This window comes from Ranitomeya imitator, chromosome 5 (assembly GCF_032444005.1).
Source record: "Ranitomeya imitator isolate aRanImi1 chromosome 5, aRanImi1.pri, whole genome shotgun sequence".
In the NCBI taxonomy this organism is placed as follows: domain Eukaryota; kingdom Metazoa; phylum Chordata; class Amphibia; order Anura; family Dendrobatidae; genus Ranitomeya; species Ranitomeya imitator.
The window spans coordinates 567,002,227-567,023,896 of NC_091286.1; the positions used below are offsets into that span (position 1 = coordinate 567,002,227).

General features: G+C 44.9%; 1 protein-coding gene across 1 annotated transcript in view; it reads left to right on the forward strand.

Annotated features, from left to right (window-relative positions):
• Window positions 1-267: 267 nt before the first annotated feature.
• Window positions 268-21,670, forward strand: part of EFHD1 (EF-hand domain family member D1) — a 49,660-nt gene continuing 28,257 nt past the window's right edge. Inside the window, exon 1 of the mRNA XM_069727755.1 lies at window positions 268-710. Coding sequence (XP_069583856.1) covers window positions 421-710 — 290 coding nt within the window. The 5' untranslated portion in view covers window positions 268-420. The remainder of the gene's footprint in view (window positions 711-21,670) is intronic.

A 21,670-nucleotide genomic window follows, 5' to 3' on the forward strand; every position in this document is an offset into this window, starting at 1 on the left:
CAGGTCATTTTACCTGAGGATTCTGTAGAATCTGCGCTGAAAATAATGGAATCCGCAACGTGTGTTGGGTAATAAATTAATCAATATTATTAATGGATATTTAAAAAAATATCAGCATAGCCATAGCAGGAGTCGGCCATTGCCTCTCAGTGCACAGGCGTCCTGCAGGGGAATGTCAGTGGAGGACTCCCGTGTAGTCTGTGGGGCTCCCACGTGAGGGGCTCCCCCGGGAATCATGCACCTGTTCCCCCGGGGCTGAGGCGGAAGGAGCACGGGGCAGCGCCGGGAGTGCAGGGCTGCGGCCGTCCCGTGCTCCTCCGCCCTCGGCTCCTCCCCGCCGCCTTATCCCGGAGCTGCTGGAAGTTTGCGAGCACTTGTGTGCGCCCCTCCCGCCGCCTCGGTCCTGCGCTCCCGGCTCCCATGGCAGAGAACGAGCTCACCCAGAAGCTGCAGCGCCGCTTGGTGCTAGAAGACGACCCGGCGCCGCCGGCGGCAGAGGACGAGGTGCCGGCTGTGCCCAACGGCGAGCAGGACGACAAGCCGGCCAATGCCAACGCCGACTCCGAGCTGAGTGCCAAGCTGAACCGGAGGAACGACATCAACCAGGGCACCGCCGTGCCGGCCAACCGGGGCCAGGTCTTCAACCCGTACACCGAGTTCAAGGAGTTCTCCAGAAAGCAGATCAAGGACATGGAGGCCATGTTCCGCCAGTGAGTGGGCGCCAGTGATGGGCATGGGGGGTACACACCTGACACTGATGGCTGGCACTCTCTAGGCTGCCATATGCCATCTCCGGGCTCTCCCATGTAGTGGGCAGTGGCTGATGGGCGTGTGCCCCACCTAGCTACAGACGGTGCCTTGCCAAGGCTGTGGGCACATGCAGCATGGCATCAGAATTGGTACCTGGCATTATGTGTCACTCCACCTTGTGGCTGCCCATATGTCCTCAAACTACAACTCCCAGCATGCCCTGTCAGCCAGTGGCGTAACTTGAAACTCATGGGCCCCCATGCGAAAGCTCCAATGGGGCCCCCAAATATCTTAAATCTTTAGCAATAGTCTTTTTCTATTGGTCAAAGGGGCTTTTAGGGCCCCCTTGGCTCCAGGGCCCGGGGGCGACTGTAACCCCTGCACCTGTTGTAGTTACGCCCCTGCTGCCAGCCCTTGGCCGCCCTACACAACCTGGCATGTCCCTTCAGTTCACCTGACAGGCCATTGTATAAAGTGCAAGGGATGTGCGGTCCAATCAGCCTGCACCTCTCACATTCCCATCTGTGGTGGAGGAATGAGAGCTGTAATCTGATTGGCTGCTGCACTGGTTTGGTTCTGTTGGGTGGCATCCAATGTTCTAGTGCAGGGAGTGATTCTAGTGTTAGGGAGTTGCTATTTATGCAATGTCCTGTATGTTGGCGTCGGCTCTCCAGAAGTAAACAATCACTTTCTGGGCGATGTATGCCAGCGGGTGGCATATGTCAGAGGTGTAGAGGAATTCTTCAGTGCCATGTACTCTGCAGTCAGCGTGTGGTTACTTGTCTGCAGTGTGGCTGTGAAGCCCACCTCCTATGTGTGGCTGTGAAGCCCACCTCCTATGTTTAGCTGGCGTCATCCCATGTCCTTAAACCGGGGTCTTCCCCTTTTTTGTATTCTTCCCTTCTCCTAGTTACTCGGCCCCCTCCTCCCTTATCCGGGGTGAGCGTGGCTGTTTCACCACCGTCCCCTCCAGCTGAATCATAGTTCCTGTCCCCCACCCGCATCCTGACACCTTCTCCGCATGATTCAGTGCTCGCAGTCATTCAGATTTCCCTCCTGCAACTACTCAGCGTAAAACGAAGGATTTAGGATAATGAGGGTTGTAGTCCGCAGCGTCCTGTCCTGCTGGCTGTAATGACCCGGGTATACAGCCTGATTCAGGCTTCACCTTCTCTGGCGGAAGTTTCTTTTGACTTCCCTATAGGCGTGCCCAATGGGGAGAGGGGCAAAAGCTGCTGCGAGCCCCGGCATTTATCAAAGGCTGCGTCCACGTGAGGAGTGGTGTGTGCTCCATCGGGGCCTTGCATCTTATGCCTGATTCAGACGTGCCCTCCGAGCCCTTCTCTAGTCTAAGGTCACGTGCACACGTTGCGGAAAGTCCTGCTGATTTTTCTGGACTGATTTTGGTAAATCCGCAGGATTACCGCGGATTTCACATGCGGTTTTACACCTGTGGATTCCCATTATGGGGCAGGTGTAAACCGCTGCGGAATCCGCACAAAGGATTGACATGCTGCGGAGTAAACAACGCTACGTGTCCGCGCGTTTTTTTTTTTTCCCAGCATGTGCACTGCGGATTTTATTTTCCATAGGTTTACATGGTACTGTAAACTCAGGGAAAACAGCTGTGAATCCACAGCGTCAAAACCGCAGCAAAATCCGCAACGTGTGCACATAGCCTAAGACGGCAGTCTGAAGTGCATTTACATTAGCCGGTTATCTGAACAAGCTTCCTAGGAAGCGCAATTCCCATAATCAGTCAGTGTAAATAGGCAGCCAACATCGACAAACGCAAATTCGTAGGGTGAAATGACGAAGCTTGCGCACAAATCCTCATTCTCGACAGCACATTGCCTTGTGTTACCAGGACCTGTGCTGCCGAGAACAGTGGCAGTGTATGCACACTGATGACTCTTGGATTGCGTCCGTTTATTTAATGAACCCAATGATTTCAATAGTCATGTTCGATTCTTTTTTTTGTTTTTTTGTTTTTACGACACTCGATGCTTAAAAACCCCAAAATACACATTTGATCAATCCCATAGACTATAATGAGTACATGATCTATGTGTGAGCAATGGACACGTGAATAAGGTATCGGGCACATTTCTCATTACTTCCCATTGTTGCAGTAGTGGAGATTTGGGTCCAAGCTGTATTAAAGGGATTTTTACATCCGACAGGCCACGGGATGCCTCAGACCGTGGTTGTATGAATTCAGCAACATATATTTAACTCTGAATCGCTGTGATGTTTCAGAGAAAACCATACTGTAAAAGCTGCCGTGGACCGAGCCACCCGCAGACTAGTAGGGCAGGCGGGTCCTCAGCGGCTTCTCCCCGGACATCGGATGGGACCTGTCAGTCTGACAGCGGGCGGAGAGAAGCCGCCCGGGATCCACCTGTGCCGCTCAGTCCCTGGTGCCTTTTAAACAGAATCGGTCACCAGGTTTTTGCCACCTCGTTTGAGATCAGCAAGATGTAGGGGCACAGACTCTAATTCCAGCAATGTATCATGTTTTGTTTTCCAGTTCTCTGAATGCTTATCTCTGTATAACCCTGCCTGCACCATTGGCAGCTTTCTGCCCATCTATAGTGTCCGCGGAAAGCTGCCAATCAGTGATGGACGGGGTTATACAGAGCTCATGAATATGGAGGACTACCTGGCAGCAGGATTACTAGTCCTGTAGTGATAAAATCAGTTTTATCAGCAGGAGATTATCAAAACTACAACAAGCAGCCCAGTAAGTGACACATCGCTGGTATTACTGTCTGCATGTCATGCTGTTCACAGATTAAGTGGAAAAAATGGTGACCGGATCCCTTTAAACTATAATTTTTTTTTTTATTTGAAAGTTAAACCAATATGAGTGGAATCGTGCAGCCAGTGTCTGATAGGTGCCGCCCGTAGATCGCCTGCATGTATCAGCTGTCAGATTCCCTTTAACTTGCCGATATCGCATCCTTGGTGGGATTTCTGGCAGTTTTTTCTCTAATACCCTTGGATGGCATTCTTAGCACTGTAATGTAATTTCTCTGTAGTCTTTTATTTTGGTTTTGTCAGCGAGTATCCACAAATCCACCATGTGTTCTCTTCTAGATCAAGACGTCTGCATGGTTACAGATAATATAGGTGCATGTTTGTCTCTTGCCCTGAAATGGTTAATGGGTGTGAATTTGGAGCAGCTATGTGTGTTTGGGTGGTGGGTGTAAAAGCTGCCAGACCTTCCCCCTAGAGCAGATATGGCCCGGGTCATTATGTGGAGCCTGGCACTGTGCCTGTATGTGGCTGGAGCTGTGTAACCTCGCCCTGTGATGCTGGTGGGCTTCGGTCAGACAGGACTTTTCTAGCCCCCTAAAGCCTGTCCTACAGCTGTGCGAGTGTCCTTGACAATCATAGCATTGTAGAGCCGGAGTGCCGTCACTGAGGGCCTGGGAACAGTTGTCTGCTGCTCCTTCCGAAACATCATGGAGGAAATTGCCAAAAAAAAGTCATGTATAGGGCCTCCTCATAAAGGAGGGTGTTAATCTTCTCAAAAGCCCCCAATATGTGCTGTGAGACATTGTGCAGCTATTCCTGGATGCCGCCTTATAATGTGTCCACAACGTAGCTAAGGCTTGGTCCACACATTGCTCGGTGTGGCGGCACAAACCACAATTTCTATATGTGGTGGTCCCCACTGAAATGCTGCATTTAAACCAGTAGTTAGTCTAGAATGAGCGTTCCTACCATTCGCCGACTAGTTGTCAATCCAAACATGCCATCATTTGTAATGGCCCCCAAAAAATCGTTATCGGCCGTACAGCTGATGCCAGCAGCGTAGGCCGGTGATACTGGTTAAAGTGTGCCGAACGACATGTTGGTAGATTGGCGCTCTTTTATGGGCGCATTGATGAGCTGAAATTGGCACATCGAAATGTTACCTGGCTTTGTATTCGGGACTCTGCAGGATCCTTGGAAACCTGACCTCTGATTAACGGGATTGCCTGTCATAAGACAATAGTTCCAGCCAACATGGTCGCCATTACAGCTCCAACAGAGGTTTGTCCTAACATCACTTATCCTAGCTAGGCCAAGTTACCATTCAGGATTGTGGAAAAGCAAAGTCCCCTGTAATGGGGATTGTCTATTTTAGATTTTCTTGAAACGGGTGCAATAAACCCTTGCATTTTGGCACAATTTGAGGAAGTTTTTACAGGGCAGGCTGTTGACCTGAATGGCACAGAGCTGCAGTCCCCGGTACAGACACCAAAAGGAGATGTACCTGATAAACAATGGAGGGGACACAGCGCTTGGCAGATACCCAGTCGCCATATTCTCTCCTAGACTGAACAGTCTCTCCAAATACATCTTTATAGGGGGGCATCTATTAATCTGGAGAGCAGGATCGGGAGAAGCAATGGTGGACCGGCCATGAACATCCCCAGCCTCAGCGTTTGATAGAAAGACATACAGGTGCTTCTCACTAAACTAGAATCTCATCACAACGTTAATTTATTTCAGTTCTTCAATACAAAAAGTGAAACTCATATATCATATAGAGTCATTACAAACAGAGTGATCTATTTCAAGTGTTTATTTCTGTTAATGTTGATGATTATGGCTTACAGCCAATGAAAACCCAAAAGTCAATATCTCAGTAAATTAGAATACTTTATAACACCAGCTTGAAAAATTACTTTAACATCCGAAATGTTGGCCTACTGAAATGTATGTTCAGTAAATGAACTCAATACTTGGTCAGGGCTCCTTTGGCATCAATTACTGCATCAATGCAGTGTGGCATGGAGGTGATCAATCTGTGGCCCTGCTGAGGTGTTATGGAAGCCCACGATGCTTTGATAGCGGCTTTCATCCCGTCTGCATTGTGAGGTCACATTTCTCAACCGACGCATGTTGAGAAATTTGTGCACGACATGTGCAGCGAATGCAGTTTTTCAAGGCATCCGCTGCCCATTCTGAAGTCCGGGGAGGAGGGGGCGGAGTTTCGGCCGCACATTCGCGGTAGAAAATGGCAGACACGACGGACAAAAAACGTTCACTTGAACATTTTTTTTCTCGCGCCGACGGTCCGCCAAAACACGACGGATCCGTTGCACGATGGATGCGACGTGTGGCCATCCATCGCAATCCGTCACTAATACAAGTCTATGGGCAAAAAACGCATCCTGCGGGCACATTTGCAGGATCTGTTTTTGCCCAAAACGACGGATTGCGACTGATTAAAAAAAACGCTAGTGTGAAAGTAGCTTTAGGCCTCTTTTACACTTCCGTCTTTTAGCTCCCGTCGATTTTTGAAAAAACAGAATCCAGCAAATTTTTCTGCTGGATCCTGTTTTTTCCCATAGACCTGTATTAGCAACAGATTGTGAGGGATGGCCATCCGTTTCATCCATCGTGCACTGGATCCGTCGGAAAATTGCTGTCCGTCGGGCGGAGAAAACGTTCAGAGGAACATTTTTTCTGCAGATCGGAAAATCGCTCAGCGACGGATCCTGCGCTGCCTGTCGCTGGCTATAATGGAAGCCTATGGACGCTGCCTATGCATCATCAATAGTAACAAGATATAATGTTAAAAATAATTTTAAAAACGCAATATTCTTACCTTCTGGCGTCCCGCGCAGCGTTACCGATGCTCACGATGATCCCGGCAGCTGGCGTTCCCAGTAATGCCTTGCGTGCAATGACCTCTGATGACGGAAGGTAAGAATATTACATTTTTAATTTTTTTTTAAATTATTTTTAACCTGTTGTGTATGCAAGACACATACACAACAGGAGCACATAGTCTTGACGGGTCCGTCAGAAAAACGGGCCCAGTGCACCCGTTTTTTACAATCTGCACAGGATCTGTCATTTCAACATTTTGACGGATCCTGTGCAGATTGTAAAAATGGAAGTGTGAAAGAAGCCTTAGGTCTTGATAAAACACAGTGGACCTACACTAGCAGATGACATGGCTCCCTAAACCATCACTGATTTTGGAAACTTCACTAGACCTCCAGGAGCTTGGATTGTGGCCTCTCCACTCTTCCTCCAGACTCTGGGACCTTGATTTCCAAATAAAATGTAAAATTTACTTTCATCTGAAAACAACACCTTGGACCACTGAGCAACAGTGCAGTTTGTTTTTTTTTTTTTCCCCCACGCTTCTAGCATTGTCTATTGGTCTTGAGTGGCGTGACACAGGGATGGAGATGGAAATTTCATTCTCCAGCAGGACTTGGCACCTGTCCACACTGCCAAAAGTACCAATACCTGGTTTAAAAACAACAGCATCACTGTGCTGGATTGGCCAGCAAACTCGCCTGACCTTAACTCGATAGATTGTCAAGAGGAAGAAGAGAGAAACCAGACCCAACTATGCAGACGAGCTGAAGGCTGCTATCAAAGCAACCTGGGCTTCCATAACACCTCAGCAGTGCCACAGACTGATCGCCTTGAGTGCATTTGCTGAACATACATTTCAGGAGGCCAACATTTCAGATTATAACATCATTTTTCAAGCTGGTGTTATAAAGTATTCTAATTTACTTAGATGCCTTTTGGGTTTTCATTGGCTGTAAGCCATAATCATCAACATTAACAGAAATAAACAATTGAAATAGATCACTCTGTTTGTAATGACTCTATATAATGAGTTTCACTTTTTTTTGTATTGAAGAACTGTAATAAATTAACTTTTTGATGATATTCTAATTTTGTGAGAAGCACCTGTACATGGCTGCAGTAATGGAGCCGAACGCTCACGTTGACTGTTGGTCAGGGCAACATATATCCAGTCAGGTTCCCTTTAAGGCTACATTCACATTAGCGTTTTGCGGGGCTGCGTCGGGCGGAGCCGCGGCGACGCATGCGTCCCTATGTTTAACATGGGGGCGCATGGACATGCGTTGTCTTGCGTTTTGTGACGCATGCGTCTTTTTTGGCGCAAGCGTCAGGGCACAGAGGACGCAGCAAGTTGCATTTTTTTTGCGTCCAAAATCATGCCAAAAAAGGACGCATGCGTCACAAAATGATGCGTTTTGCATGCGTTCTTGTTTGCGTTGTGCGTTGCGTCGCCGACGCAGCACCGCACAACGCAAATGTGAACGTAGCCTAACAGAAAAGTCTCTGATACTCTTCTTTTAAGGCTCATTCAGTCATCCGTGCTCATCGATCCGAGATCGGACCGCTAATGCATGGACTGGCTGTGGGTCTCCCGACCCTACCATGACATCTTGATGTCTTTCTATGAGGCTGTCACGCGGCCAGTCCGTGCATTTTTGTCCAATCTCGGACCGATTTAGGCGGACGTCTGAGTATTGAACATGACACGTTCATCGATTCTGACTAATATTACCTCAGCACAGAGACTTTGGCGCAGTCTGTGCTCCAGGCTCTCCTGTGTCCCCATTGAGGGAGATAAGAATTTTGTTGAGGAAGGTAGTTCCTCCTTCCTCAACAAAATTCTTATCTTGATAAAAATGTCTTGGCAAGTTCCAACAGTGACTCGTATGAAGGGAGATCCAGGAGGCCGTTCCTTCCACATTCCTGTCTGACACTTCTAGGGGAGTTTTATTTTCGTTATTACGAGCTTGTTTTCTCTAATAGCGTCTGATCTTCTGTTTGGAAGGTGCGGTGTAACAGACTTTTATTATCCGTAAAGTTTTATCGCTTTATTTATTTTTCTTAGATCATTCTGCAGATTCATTATATTCTTAAAGAAGAAAAATGTTTGCGCATAAGAACATCATGGAGGAGGGAGAGCAGCTTATGACCGTCCCGTAATCCATGAGTGTCCATTAACTTGAATAGCTGCATGTAGGTTTAGGAATTCCCACTGCAGAGTTCGGTGCATGTTTAGTGCAGATTATCTAGTGGGAAGGAGAAATAGAAGTGTTTCCTTCCATATTGCCCGTTTTTATCCAGGTTCGTCATTAGAAGCGGCAAAAAAATCTTCATATTTGATTCTGTCCTTCTGCTATAATTACACATCGCCATGGGCCCAAGCTGCACACAGTAATATCACAAATTGCTGTGAATTTTACTGGTTTCCGCTTCACCTGTATGTGCCATGTGAGCGCGGTCCGTGTCCCATGGATGTGTGATCCCGGCCTTACACTTAGAACTTTTCATATATTTACAATGAAGTTCTGTTTAAAGATGTTTTAAGGCCCATAAATATTTTCCAGACATCTAACAATAGTGTAAAGTAACAAAAAGAGCAATACTCTGCAATCCTCCGTGACTCTGGCAATGTCCTGTCACACCGCTTCTGGCCGCTGCTATCAATCACTTCCTGCAGCATTGAACTTAGTGGTAATATAATCACTATAGCAAATGATTGGCTGCAGCTTTTTTTGCGTCACATCCTGGGTGAAAATTGGTAAACCGAAAGCCGCAGAGGCCCAGGAAAGTGTAGGCACAGGACGTACTCTTTGTAAACATTCTAAAGAATAGAGTAACACATCCAAATTGAATTTATCACAAATATTATTATAATACAACAATTGCAAAAAATGCACAATACATATTACTGGCAAATTTCCCTAATGACAGATTTTGAAAAAAGGGAAAAACAGGTGCAGCTAAAGTGCAACACCACTAAGCAAGTGTAAGAGGAAAAAAAATATATTTTTCTGTTTCCATTCAGGTCAGACTAAAGTGACAATGCGATGATGGATCCAATACATATATAGATAAAGTGACAGTGCAATAATGGATCAAAAACATCCAGTGTGGTCATGTCAGCATAAATGTAGTATAACCTCCAACAATAGCTGAACATCAGACCACAGTCAATAATTGCAACAAGTAAATCCTCTTACCCATTACTATAGAGGGTGCCATACGCTCCGCCCCGACGCGCGTTTCGCGTGGGCTTCTCTCGGGGGCCTTCGGCTTGGGACCGCAGGACCTGCACTTTTAGGGTATGTGGCAGACGATCTGGAACTGTCTGCGCATGGTCGCTGCGACCATCTATTGAACGCAGGTGAATCTGCATGTGTTCTCTGAACCGTGCTGATTCATTGTGTTCAATACACCGCATGTCCATCTCCGGGGGTGAGCCGCAGGTGCACATAGACACATAGTAAACATGGGATTTCTTAACATCCCATCCACCATGCTGTAACATTAGGACGCAGCATCTGCACATACCATTATAACTTACACCATTGTCCGCTGAGTATGGGATGTAGTTTCTCCATTGATGAATGAAATGACGAGTTATTTACCGAGGATTCTTGTGTTATCTTTGTGGCTCCAGTGTGTAAGTGTGTAAGCGTCACATGTATACAATCCATACCGGAGCCCCGAATGTTATAAGTACAGCCATTTTCTGTTATTTCCATCTCCAGGGCTCTAACGTTATCCTATGTGTAGTAAGACCAGGCTTCCTTGCAGATTGTGTATGTGCTGGTGGCTCCATACATCCATGCCCTAACCTACAGACTTGTCTATAAATGGCCTGAATGCTTCATGCTCTACTTCTATCTTCCCTTTTCATAACTTCCACTTAAACCCAGAACAAGTTTTTGTTTTTTTCCCTCTCTTAAAGCAGCAGGCCAAACAAAATCCATGTGAACAGCCGTAGTGCGCTGGAATGCATTCCTATTTATAGGTCCCGCCACAGATTTCTTGATTTAATAAGAGCCTAAATCTGCACTTGCATAACTGCAGCTGGTAAAGTGATCTTTCCCTCCTAGAAGTTCCCATCTACAGTGACATGGCTTCACAAGGCCCATTCATACAATAAATAGACACAACAAACAAAAGGTGGAATTAATGGCCGTGTCATTTATTTTTGAGTTACTTAAATTTCATAACAAACATTTTGACCTTAAAATTAAACTCTTAAATTAACCGGAAGTTTAACCCCTTAGTGACCGAGCCAAATTTTTGAAATCTGACCAGTGTCACTTTATGTGGTAATAACTCTGCAACGCTTCAACAAATCCCAGTGATTTTGAGACTGTTTTTTCGTGACACATTATACTTTATGATAATGGTAAATTTAGTTCAACATTTTTTGTGTTTATTTATAAAAAATATCAAAAATTTGAGAAAAATGTTAAAAAATTTGCAATTTTCTAAATTTGACTGATTATCCCTTTAATCCAGATAATCATACAACAGCAAACCATTAATAAATAACATTTCCCACATGTCGGCTTTACATCAGGACCATTTGTAAAATGTTATTTTATTTTGTTAGCATTTTAGGAGGTTTAAAAATGTAGCAGCAATTTTTCATTTTTTCAAAGAAATTTACAAAATTTATTTTTTTAGGGACTTATCCATGTTTGAAGTGACTTTAGGGGTCCCATATATTGGGAAACCCACAAACGTGATACCATTTTAAAAACAGCACCCCTAAACATATTGAAAACTGCTGTCAGGTAGTTTATTAACCCTTCAGGTGCTTTACAGGAATTAATGCAAAGTGGTATAACAGAAATGAAAATGTGTATTTTTACCACCTAAATGTTGCTAACTTCTAAACAGATTACTACAGCCGTCAGACTCTAAGGCCACTATTTGGTCATGAATTGCCATGGCAAACATCAGGACAACAAAATCATGATCTGAGGGCACTAATTGGGACAAAGAAGAAGCCCCCACACTATGTTAACCATTTATAATGATGTAGTCACTATTGACAGCAGCATCTAAGGGGTTAAACAGATTTAGATGGTGCAAATACTGATCCTGGCTGATACAGAAAGTTGTCAGCTATAGTGTACAACCAACAGATGCTGGATTGTCACCTGTATGGGGAGGATATTCTCTTATATGTCAGGTCAGTTAAAAGACGTATTGGCTGTCATTAAGGGGTTAAAACGCCTTATAAACCAATCCACCCATAAGGGCAATTTTCCTCGCAAAACAAATGATCACGACAGGATAACAACCATAAAATAGGGGAGGGAGGGTGGGATCTTCTGTTTCTTCAGCTCCGACTGAGGTAAAAATTCAAACTGCTGGGCTTTTTATAACCTTCTAAAAAGCCCGCCAAAAACCCAACGGCCAATAAAAAGCCGTTAATTCAAACTCCAAACAAACTGGATAAAACCAGCTCAAACCGCTCCTGGCACACTGCCAGAGCTAACTTTTACAAAACCACATTAACCCCTTCATAGCATTAAAAGCAATATTCTTCATATTTAGGGCCTGTCAAGCCATGAGACCCCCCCCTATAATTCTGATATTATGGACGGGGGAGGACTTGCATGGCTTCACAAGGCCCATTCATACAATAAATAGACACAACAAACAAAAGGTGGAATTAATGGTCGTGTCATTTATTTTTGAGTTACTTAAATTTCATAACAAACATTTTGACCTTAAAATTAAACTCTTAAATTAACCGGAAGTTTAAAACACCTTATAAACCAATCCACCCATAAGGGCAATTTTCCACAAGCCAAGTCTCAAAGAGACATGGCCCCCCCACGACCAGACAGCCATTTTTCCACCATCGTTTGGAGATCTAGGTTAAAAATGTCCAATCAAATATCGGAAAGATGAATTAAGTCGTTCCTGTAAAGACCGGGTAGAAATCCTTCTAAGTCCACATGTCTGAAAGAAAAGCTGTTAATCAAAGGAAGAAACTTAGACATAACCCGATTAACCCTCTTCCGAATTTTCTCTAAAAAAACGAGTTCGACTCTATTCCAAAGCAACCTAGGAATGATCTCAGAAAAAACAAAAGAAGTAAACGGAGAAGATTGCTTAAAATAAATAAAATCCGATCTCAACAACCTAACAAGTCCAAAGTTTTGGTTTTCCCGAGATCATTACCGGCCAGATGAAAAACTACTAAATCTGGAGATGGAAATTTACAAAAGCATTTCTCAAATTCTGCTATAACATTGTACCACGACAAGCCTCTCACACTGTGCCAAAAAACTTGAACCACCTCTTGACTGAAACGTTCTCAGAATAATAACGTTGTTTGGCTCTCTTCTGGGCCCAAAAAACATAGGAATGCCCTATAATCCAGATAATTTTGGCACCTGAAATAAAATCAAAATCAGTTATCGTATAAATCGTGTCTAACATAAAGCTTAAATCTACCCGACTCCCATGTGCCCAGTTGCATAATCTGTGAATCCAAAAGGCCGGATCTCGACGCTTCAGTTGCCGCTCCTATCCGGAAAGAGTGAGACGTAATTCTTAAATGATTTTTACCTAGTAACTGCAAACATTTTTTCAAAACCACATTAAACTGAAAGATTGTCGCCGGTGTGCCATCCAAATGAATAAATAATGGACCAGAAAGGCTTGGCCTAACTTGAAGCCAGCGGCTGGCGTTGGCCACTGGACAAAAAATCTTATCTGGAATAGAATCAATCTTTAACCTAACGCCTCGCCCCAATTGATCTGTTTTAGATTTCCTAACAAACAAAAACAAGTGCGAGCTAAAATCCGACAGATCCGAAACCATTAGACCCGACGGATCAGCTTTTTTCGACGAAACTAACTCCCCGATACGCAATGCCCCGAAAAACGCCAGCGTAAATGCCGAAGAAAACAAACTTTCAGCCGAATCACTACATACTTTACGCAAGGATATACAAAGGTCTTCTAACAGTTGAAGGGAAATAGGGCGTCTAGAATCTGGTTTGAAACTGGTTCTTCTAAACCCCTTTAAAAATTGCTTCACAGGAAATAAGGCCGTCAACGGAACCTTACCCAATAATTTTAGAAAAAACGACACCCCCGCCAAGGACTTAGCAACAGCCGAGTATGACAAACCCTTGTTACAAAGAAACTCCCCGAATCTCAAACCCGAAATAGGGCTGGAATTATTAAACTCAAAATTATGTAAATTACAGAAGCTAATCCATTGCTGCCATGCGGCTGAATAGTCAGCCCATGATCGCGCTGACAATGAATTTTCTATAAAATGAGGAATTAACTCAAAATCAAGTCCCAAACCTCTAGCGGGCAAAACGTTGGTTCCAAGTCTGCATTGGGCACCTGTTGGCGAAAAATTTGCCATTGTTGATTGGAAAGAGAATCCGTAATAAGACCTAAACTACTCGACCCCAATTTAGCTTTCAACCAGATGTTTGACTTTAAGCATAGCAGAACCAACTGCCTCAGGATTCTCATAGCCCACACATTTTTAGAACACAAGGTGTTAATGCTGAGAACAACACCCTTGTTATTGGACAAAATCAGTATCCTACTATCTTTCATCAGATGACCCCACAAATATAAGCCAAGAAAAATAGAAAAAAGTTCTAAAACCATGGGATTTAAAACTGTTTTCATGCGTAACCAAGAATCAGGCCATTTGTGAGAAAACCAATGCGAAGAAAACAGGATTCCGCAGCCGCTATCAGAATTGGATGAAAAAGCAAACGGAATAGAATCTGCTAAAACAAACTCCGATTGCCAACAGGATTTGCCATTGAAGCCCAAAAGAAATGACCTCCAAACCCTGGCATCCTCTTTCAACTCTGAAGAGACTCGAATATGTGCCTCAGGGGATGAGAGCCCTATTGTGGAATTGTAGAGGCGTCTTGAAAAAACCCTGCCCATCGGAATAACACGCAAGGCAAAATTCAAGAGGCTCAAAAGAGATTGCAAGTCCTTTAAGGTTACCTTTTTTCTGGATAAGAATTTATCCAAGGCATCAATTAATTTAGAAATTTTTTTCTTCTGGAAGTCTGCATTCCATTCTAACTGAATCCAACGTAATGCCCAAAAATTCGATCACGTTCGACGGTTGGCAAGTCTTATCATGAGCTAATGGGACCCCAAACTGTTCACACATGGCTATAAATCTATTTAGAGTGACTAAGCACAAATCAGAAAAGGGGGGCCCTACAAAAAGAAAATCATCTAAATAGTGTAAAATACCGGCGTCCCGAGTGTTCTGCTCCAAAACCCAATGCAAAAACGATGAAAAACTTTCAAAATAAAAGCAAGATAACGAAAACCCCATAGGCAAGCACATGTCGAAAAAATAAAGATCCTCAAAATGAAAGCCCAAAGAATTAAATCCCACCGGATGGACAGGAAGAAGTCTAAATGCCGATTTGATGTCTGACTTTGCCATTAATGAAAACCTACCATACTTCCTAAGCAAATCAATAGCCGCGTCACCAATCTTACCCAAGAAAAGGTGCGAAACCGGCTAAATAAGATTAAAATAGATAAATCTCCGGGTCCGGATGGCATACACCCACGAGTACTAAGAGAACTAAGTAATGTAATAGATAAACCATTATTTCTTATTTTTAGGGACTCTATAGCGACAGGGTCTGTTCCGCAGGACTGGCGCATAGCAAATGTGGTGCCAATATTCAAAAAGGGCTCTAAAAGTGAACCTGGAAATTATAGGCCAGTAAATCTAACCTCTATTGCTGGTAAAATATTTGAAGGGTTTCTGAGGGATGTTATTCTGGATTATCTCAATGAGAATAACTGTTTAACTCCATATCAGCATGGGTTTATGAGAAATCGCTCCTGTCAAACCAATCTAATCAGTTTTTATGAAGAGGTAAGCTATAGGCTGGACCACGGTGAGTCATTGGACGTGGTATATCTCGATTTTTCCAAGGCGTTTGATACCGTGCCGCACAAGAGGTTGGTACACAAAATGAGAATGCTTGGCCTGGGGGAAAATGTGTGTAAATGGGTTAGTAACTGGCTAAGTGATAGAAAGCAGAGGGTGGTTATAAATGGTATAGTCTCTAACTGGGTCGCTGTGACCAGTGGGGTACCGCAGGGGTCAGTATTGGGACCTGTTCTCTTCAACATATTCATTAATGATCTGGTAGAAGGTTTACACAGTAAAATATCGATATTTGCAGATGATACAAAACTATGTAAAGCAGTTAATACAAGAGAAGATGGTATTCTGCTACAGATGGATCTGGATAAGTTGGAAACTTGGGCTGAAAGGTGGCAGATGAGGTTTAACAATGATAAATGTAAGGTTATACACATGGGAAGAAGGAATCAATATCACCATTACACACTGAATGGAAAACCACTGGGTAAATCTGACAGGGAGAAGGACTTGGGGATCCTAGTTAATGATAAACTTACCTGGAGCAGCCAGTGCCAGGCAGCAGCTGCCAAGGCAAACAGGATCATGGGGTGCATTGTTGTGAATTCTGTGGCTGAGTTCACTTCTGTGGTCACAAGTGGTATTGCAGTCTCTGGGCTTCCTCCCTCAGGTGTTTTGGTGAGCTCGTTGGCTGCCTTGCTATTTAGCTCCACCTGAGTCTGTCTTCCTTGCTCCTTGTCAATGTTCCAGTGTTGGATCTGAGCTACTGCATCTTTCCTTGGGCCTGCTGCTCTGCTAGATAAGTGCTTCTAGTTTGTTTTCTGTTTTTTCTGTCCAGCTTGTTATTATCTTTTGCTGGAAGCTCTGAGAAGCAAAGGGGTGCACCGCCGTGCTGTTAGTTCGGCACGGTGGGTCTTTTTTGCCCCTTTGCGTGGTTTTCGTTTTAGGGTTTTTTGTAGACTGCATAGTTCTCTTTGCTATCCTCGCTCTGTCTAGAATATCGGGCCTCACTTTGCTGAATCTATTTCATTCCTACGTTTGTCTTTTCATCTTGCTAACAGTCATTATATGTGGGGGCTGCCTATTCCTTTGGGGTATTTCTCTGAGGTAAGTCAGGCTTGTATTTCTATCTTCAGGCTAGTCAGCTCCTCAGGCAGTGCCGAGTTGCATAGGTAGTTGTTAGGCGCAATCCACTGCTGCTTCCAGTTGTGTGAGGACAGTTCAGGTACTGCAGTCTACAGAGATTCCACGTCTCAGAGCTCGTCCTATTGTTTTGGGTTTTTGCCAGATCTCTGTATGTGCGCTGATTACTGCACGCTGTGTTGCCTGATTGCCAGCCATAACAGTACAAGGAGCCAATTCAATGATTTCCAATAGAGGGAAAAAAGAAATCCTGACATCATTTTTTTTTCTTAGCTCTGTCTTCAGTCTTTTTTTTCCCCTAGACATTAGAGTGCTTCAGGACACAGCTGTGGACATGGATATTCAGGCTCTGTGCTCCTCAATGGATAATCTCGTTGTAAATGTACAAAAGATTCAAGATACTATTGATCAGAAATCGATGCTAGAACCAAGAATTCCGATTCCTGATTTGTTTTTTGGTGACAGAACTAAGTTCCTGAGCTTCAGAAATAATTGTAAGCTATTTTTGGCCTTGAAACCTCATTCTTCTGGTAATCCTATTCAACAGGTTTTGATTATTATTTCTTTTTTGCGCGGCGACCCACAGGACTGGGCGTTTTCTCTTGCACCAGGAGATTCTGCATTGAGTAATGTTGATGCATTTTTCCAGGCGCTGGGATTGCTTTACGATGAGCCTAATTCAGTGGATCAAGCTGAGAAAAATCTGCTGGCTTTATGCCAGGGTCAGGATGATGTAGAAGTATATTGTCAGAAATTTAGAAAATGGTCAGTACTCACTCTGTGGAATGAATCTGCACTAGCGGCTTTGTTCAGAAAGGGTCTCTCTGAAGCTCTTAAGGATGTAATGGTGGGATTTCCTATGCCTGCTGGTTTGAATGAGTCTATGTCCTTGGCCATTCAGATCGGTCGTCGCTTGCGCGAGCGTAAATCTGTGCACCATCTGGCGGTATTGTCTGAGAGTAAGCCTGAGCCTATGCAGTGCAACAGGACTATGACTAAAGTAGAACGGCACGAACACAGACGTCTGAACAGACTGTGTTTCTATTGTGGTGATTCTACTCATGCTATTTCTAATTGTCCTAAACGCACTAGGCGGTTCGGTAGCTCTGCCGTTATTGGTACTGTACAGTCCAAATTCCTTTTGTCCATTACCTTAATGTGCTCTTTGTCATCATATTCTGTCATGGCGTTTGTGGATTCAGGCGCTGCCCTGAATCTGATGGATTTGGATTATGCTAAACGTTGTGGATTTTTCTTGGAGCCTTTGCAGTGTCCTATTCCGTTGAGAGGAATTGATGCTACACCTCTGGCCAAGAATAAGCCTCAGTACTGGGCCCAGCTGACCATGTGCATGGCTCCTGCACATCAGGAAGTTATTCGCTTTTTGGTACTGCATAATTTGCATGATGTGGTCGTGTTGGGGTTGCCATGGCTACAAACCCATAATCCAGTATTGGATTGGAACTCTATGTCGGTAACCAGCTGGGGTTGTCAGGGAGTACATGGTGATGTTCCATTTTTGTCTATTTCGTCATCCATTCCTTCTGACATCCCAGAGTTCTTGTCGGACTTTCAGGATGTATTTGAAGAGTCCAAGTCTGATGCCCTTCCTCCGCATAGGAATTGTGATTGTGCTATCGATTTGATTCCTGGTAGTAAATTCCCTAAGGGTCGTTTATTTAATTTGTCCGTACCTGAACACACCGCTATGCGCAGTTATGTGAAGGAGTCCCTGGAGAAGGGACATATTCGCCCATCGTCGTCACCATTGGGAGCAGGGTTCTTTTTTGTAGCCAAGAAGGATGGTTCGCTAAGACCGTGTATTGATTACCGCCTTCTTAATAAGATCACTGTTAAGTTTCAGTATCCCTTGCCATTGATTTCTGACTTGTTTGCTCGGATTAAGGGGGCTAGTTGGTTTACTAAGATTGATCTTCGTGGTGCGTATAATCTGGTGAGAATCAGGCAGGGAGATGAATGGAAAACGGCATTTAATACGCCCGAGGGTCATTTTGAGTATCTGGTGATGCCGTTCGGACTTGCCAATGCTCCATCTGTTTTTCAGTCTTTTATGCATGACATTTTCCGTGAGTATCTGGATAAATTCTTGATTGTTTACTTGGATGACATTTTGATCTTCTCAGATGATTGGGAGTCTCATGTAAAGCAAGTCAGAATGGTGTTCCAGGTACTGCGTGCTAATTCCTTGTTCGTGAAGGGATCAAAGTGTCTCTTCGGTGTGCAGAAAGTTTCATTTTTGGGGTTCATCTTTTCCCCTTCTACTATCGAGATGGATCCGGTTAAGGTTCAGGCCATCCAGGATTGGACTCAGCCGACATCTCTAAAAAGTTTGCAGAAATTCCTGGGCTTTGCTAATTTTTATCGTCGCTTCATCTGTAATTTTTCTAGCATTGCCAGACCATTGACCGATTTGACCAAGAAGGGTGCTGATTTGGTTAATTGGTCTTCTGCTGCCGTGGAAGCTTTTCAGGAGTTGAAGCGTCGTTTTTGCTGTGCCCCTGTGTTGTGTCAACCTGATGTTTCTCTTCCGTTCCAGGTCGAGGTTGATGCTTCTGAGATTGGTGCAGGGGCGGTTTTGTCACAGAGAGGTTCTGGTTGCTCAGTGTTCAAACCATGTGCTTTCTTTTCCAGAAAATTTTCTGCTGCTGAGCGTAATTATGATGTGGGCAAACGAGAGTTGCTGGCCATGAAGTGGGCATTCGAGGAGTGGCGTTATTGGCTTGAGGGTGCTAAGCATCGCGTGGTGGTATTGACTGATCATAAGAACCTTACTTATCTTGAGTCTGCCAAGTGCTTGAATCCTAGACAGGCCCGTTGGTCGTTATTTTTTGCTCGTTTTGATTTTGTGATTTCATACCTTCCGGGCTCTAAAAATGTGAAGGCGGATGCTCTGTCTAGGAGTTTTGTGCCCGACTCTCCGGGGTTATCTGAGCCGGCGAGTATCCTCAAGGAAGGAGTCATTGTGTCTGCCATCTCCCCTGATTTGCGGAGAGTGTTGCAGAAATTTCAGGCTAATAAACCTGATCGTTGTCCGGCCGAGAAACTGTTCGTCCCTGATAGGTGGACTAGTAAAGTTATCTCTGAACTTCATTGTTCGGTGCTGGCCGGTCATCCAGGAATCTTTGGTACCAGGGAGTTGGTTGCTAGATCCTTCTGGTGGCCATCTCTGTCGCGGGATGTGCGTGCTTTTGTGCAGTCCTGTGGAATTTGTGCTAGGGCTAAGCCCTGCTGTTCACGTGCCAGTGGGTTGCTTTTGCCCTTGCCGGTCCCGAAGAGGCCTTGGACACATATTTCGATGGATTTCATTTCTGACCTTCCCGTTTCTCAAAAGATGTCTGTCATTTGGGTGGTCTGTGATCGCTTTTCTAAAATGGTCCATCTGGTGCCCTTGGTTAAATTGCCTTCCTCCTCTGATTTGGTGCCTTTGTTCTTCCAGCATGTGGTTCGTTTACATGGCATTCCTGAGAATATTGTTTCTGACAGAGGTTCCCAGTTTGTCTCGAGGTTCTGGCGAGCCTTTTGTGGTAGGATGGGCATTGACCTATCTTTTTCCTCGGCCTTCCATCCTCAGACTAATGGCCAGACCGAACGAACCAATCAGACCTTGGAAACATATCTGAGATGTTTTGTTTCCGCTGACCAGGATGATTGGGTGTCATTTTTGCCGTTGGCTGAGTTCGCCCTTAATAATCGGGCCAGCTCGGCTACCTTGGTCTCTCCATTTTTCTGCAATTCTGGGTTCCATCCTCGTTTCTCTTCAGGACAGGTTGAGTCTTCGGACTGTCCTGGTGTGGATTATGTGGTGGACAGGTTGCAGCAGATCTGGACTCAGGTAGTGGACAATTTGACCTTGTCCCAGGAGAAGGCTCAGCTTTTCGCTAATCGCAGACGCCGTGTGGGACCCCGACTTCGTGTTGGGGATCTGGTTTGGTTATCTTCTCGTCATATACCTATGAAGGTTTCCTCTCCTAAATTTAAACCTCGTTTTATTGGTCCGTATAGGATTTCTGAGATTCTCAATCCGGTGTCTTTTCGTCTGACCCTCCCAGACTCCTTTTCCATACATAATGTATTCCATAGGTCGTTGTTGAGGAGATACGTGGCACCTATGGTTCCATCTGTGGAGCCTCCTGCCCCTGTTTTGGTGGAGGGGGAATTGGAGTATATTGTGGAGAAGATTTTGGATTCTCGTGTCTCTAGACGGAAACTCCAGTATCTGGTCAAATGGAAGGGTTATGCTCAGGAAGATAATTCCTGGGTTTTTGCCTCTGATGTCCATGCCCCAGATCTTGTTCGTGCCTTTCATGTGGCTCATCCTGGTCGGCCTGGGGGTTCTGGTGAGGGTTCGGTGACCCCTCCTCAAGGGGGGGGTACTGTTGTGAATTCTGTGGCTGAGTTCACTTCTGTGGTCACAAGTGGTATTGCAGTCTCTGGGCTTCCTCCCTCAGGTGTTTTGGTGAGCTCGTTGGCTGCCTTGCTATTTAGCTCCACCTGAGTCTGTCTTCCTTGCTCCTTGTCAATGTTCCAGTGTTGGATCTGAGCTACTGCATCTTTCCTTGGGCCTGCTGCTCTGCTAGATAAGTGCTTCTAGTTTGTTTTCTGTTTTTTCTGTCCAGCTTGTTATTATCTTTTGCTGGAAGCTCTGAGAAGCAAAGGGGTGCACCGCCGTGCTGTTAGTTCGGCACGGTGGGTCTTTTTTGCCCCTTTGCGTGGTTTTCGTTTTAGGGTTTTTTGTAGACTGCATAGTTCTCTTTGCTATCCTCGCTCTGTCTAGAATATCGGGCCTCACTTTGCTGAATCTATTTCATTCCTACGTTTGTCTTTTCATCTTGCTAACAGTCATTATATGTGGGGGCTGCCTATTCCTTTGGGGTATTTCTCTGAGGTAAGTCAGGCTTGTATTTCTATCTTCAGGCTAGTCAGCTCCTCAGGCAGTGCCGAGTTGCATAGGTAGTTGTTAGGCGCAATCCACTGCTGCTTCCAGTTGTGTGAGGACAGTTCAGGTACTGCAGTCTACAGAGATTCCACGTCTCAGAGCTCGTCCTATTGTTTTGGGTTTTTGCCAGATCTCTGTATGTGCGCTGATTACTGCACGCTGTGTTGCCTGATTGCCAGCCATAACAGTGCATTAAAAGAGGTCTGGATACACATGATGAGAGCATTATACTGCCTCTGTACAAATCCCTAGTTAGACCGCACATGGAGTACTGTGTCCAGTTTTGGGCACCGGTGCTCAGGAAGGATATA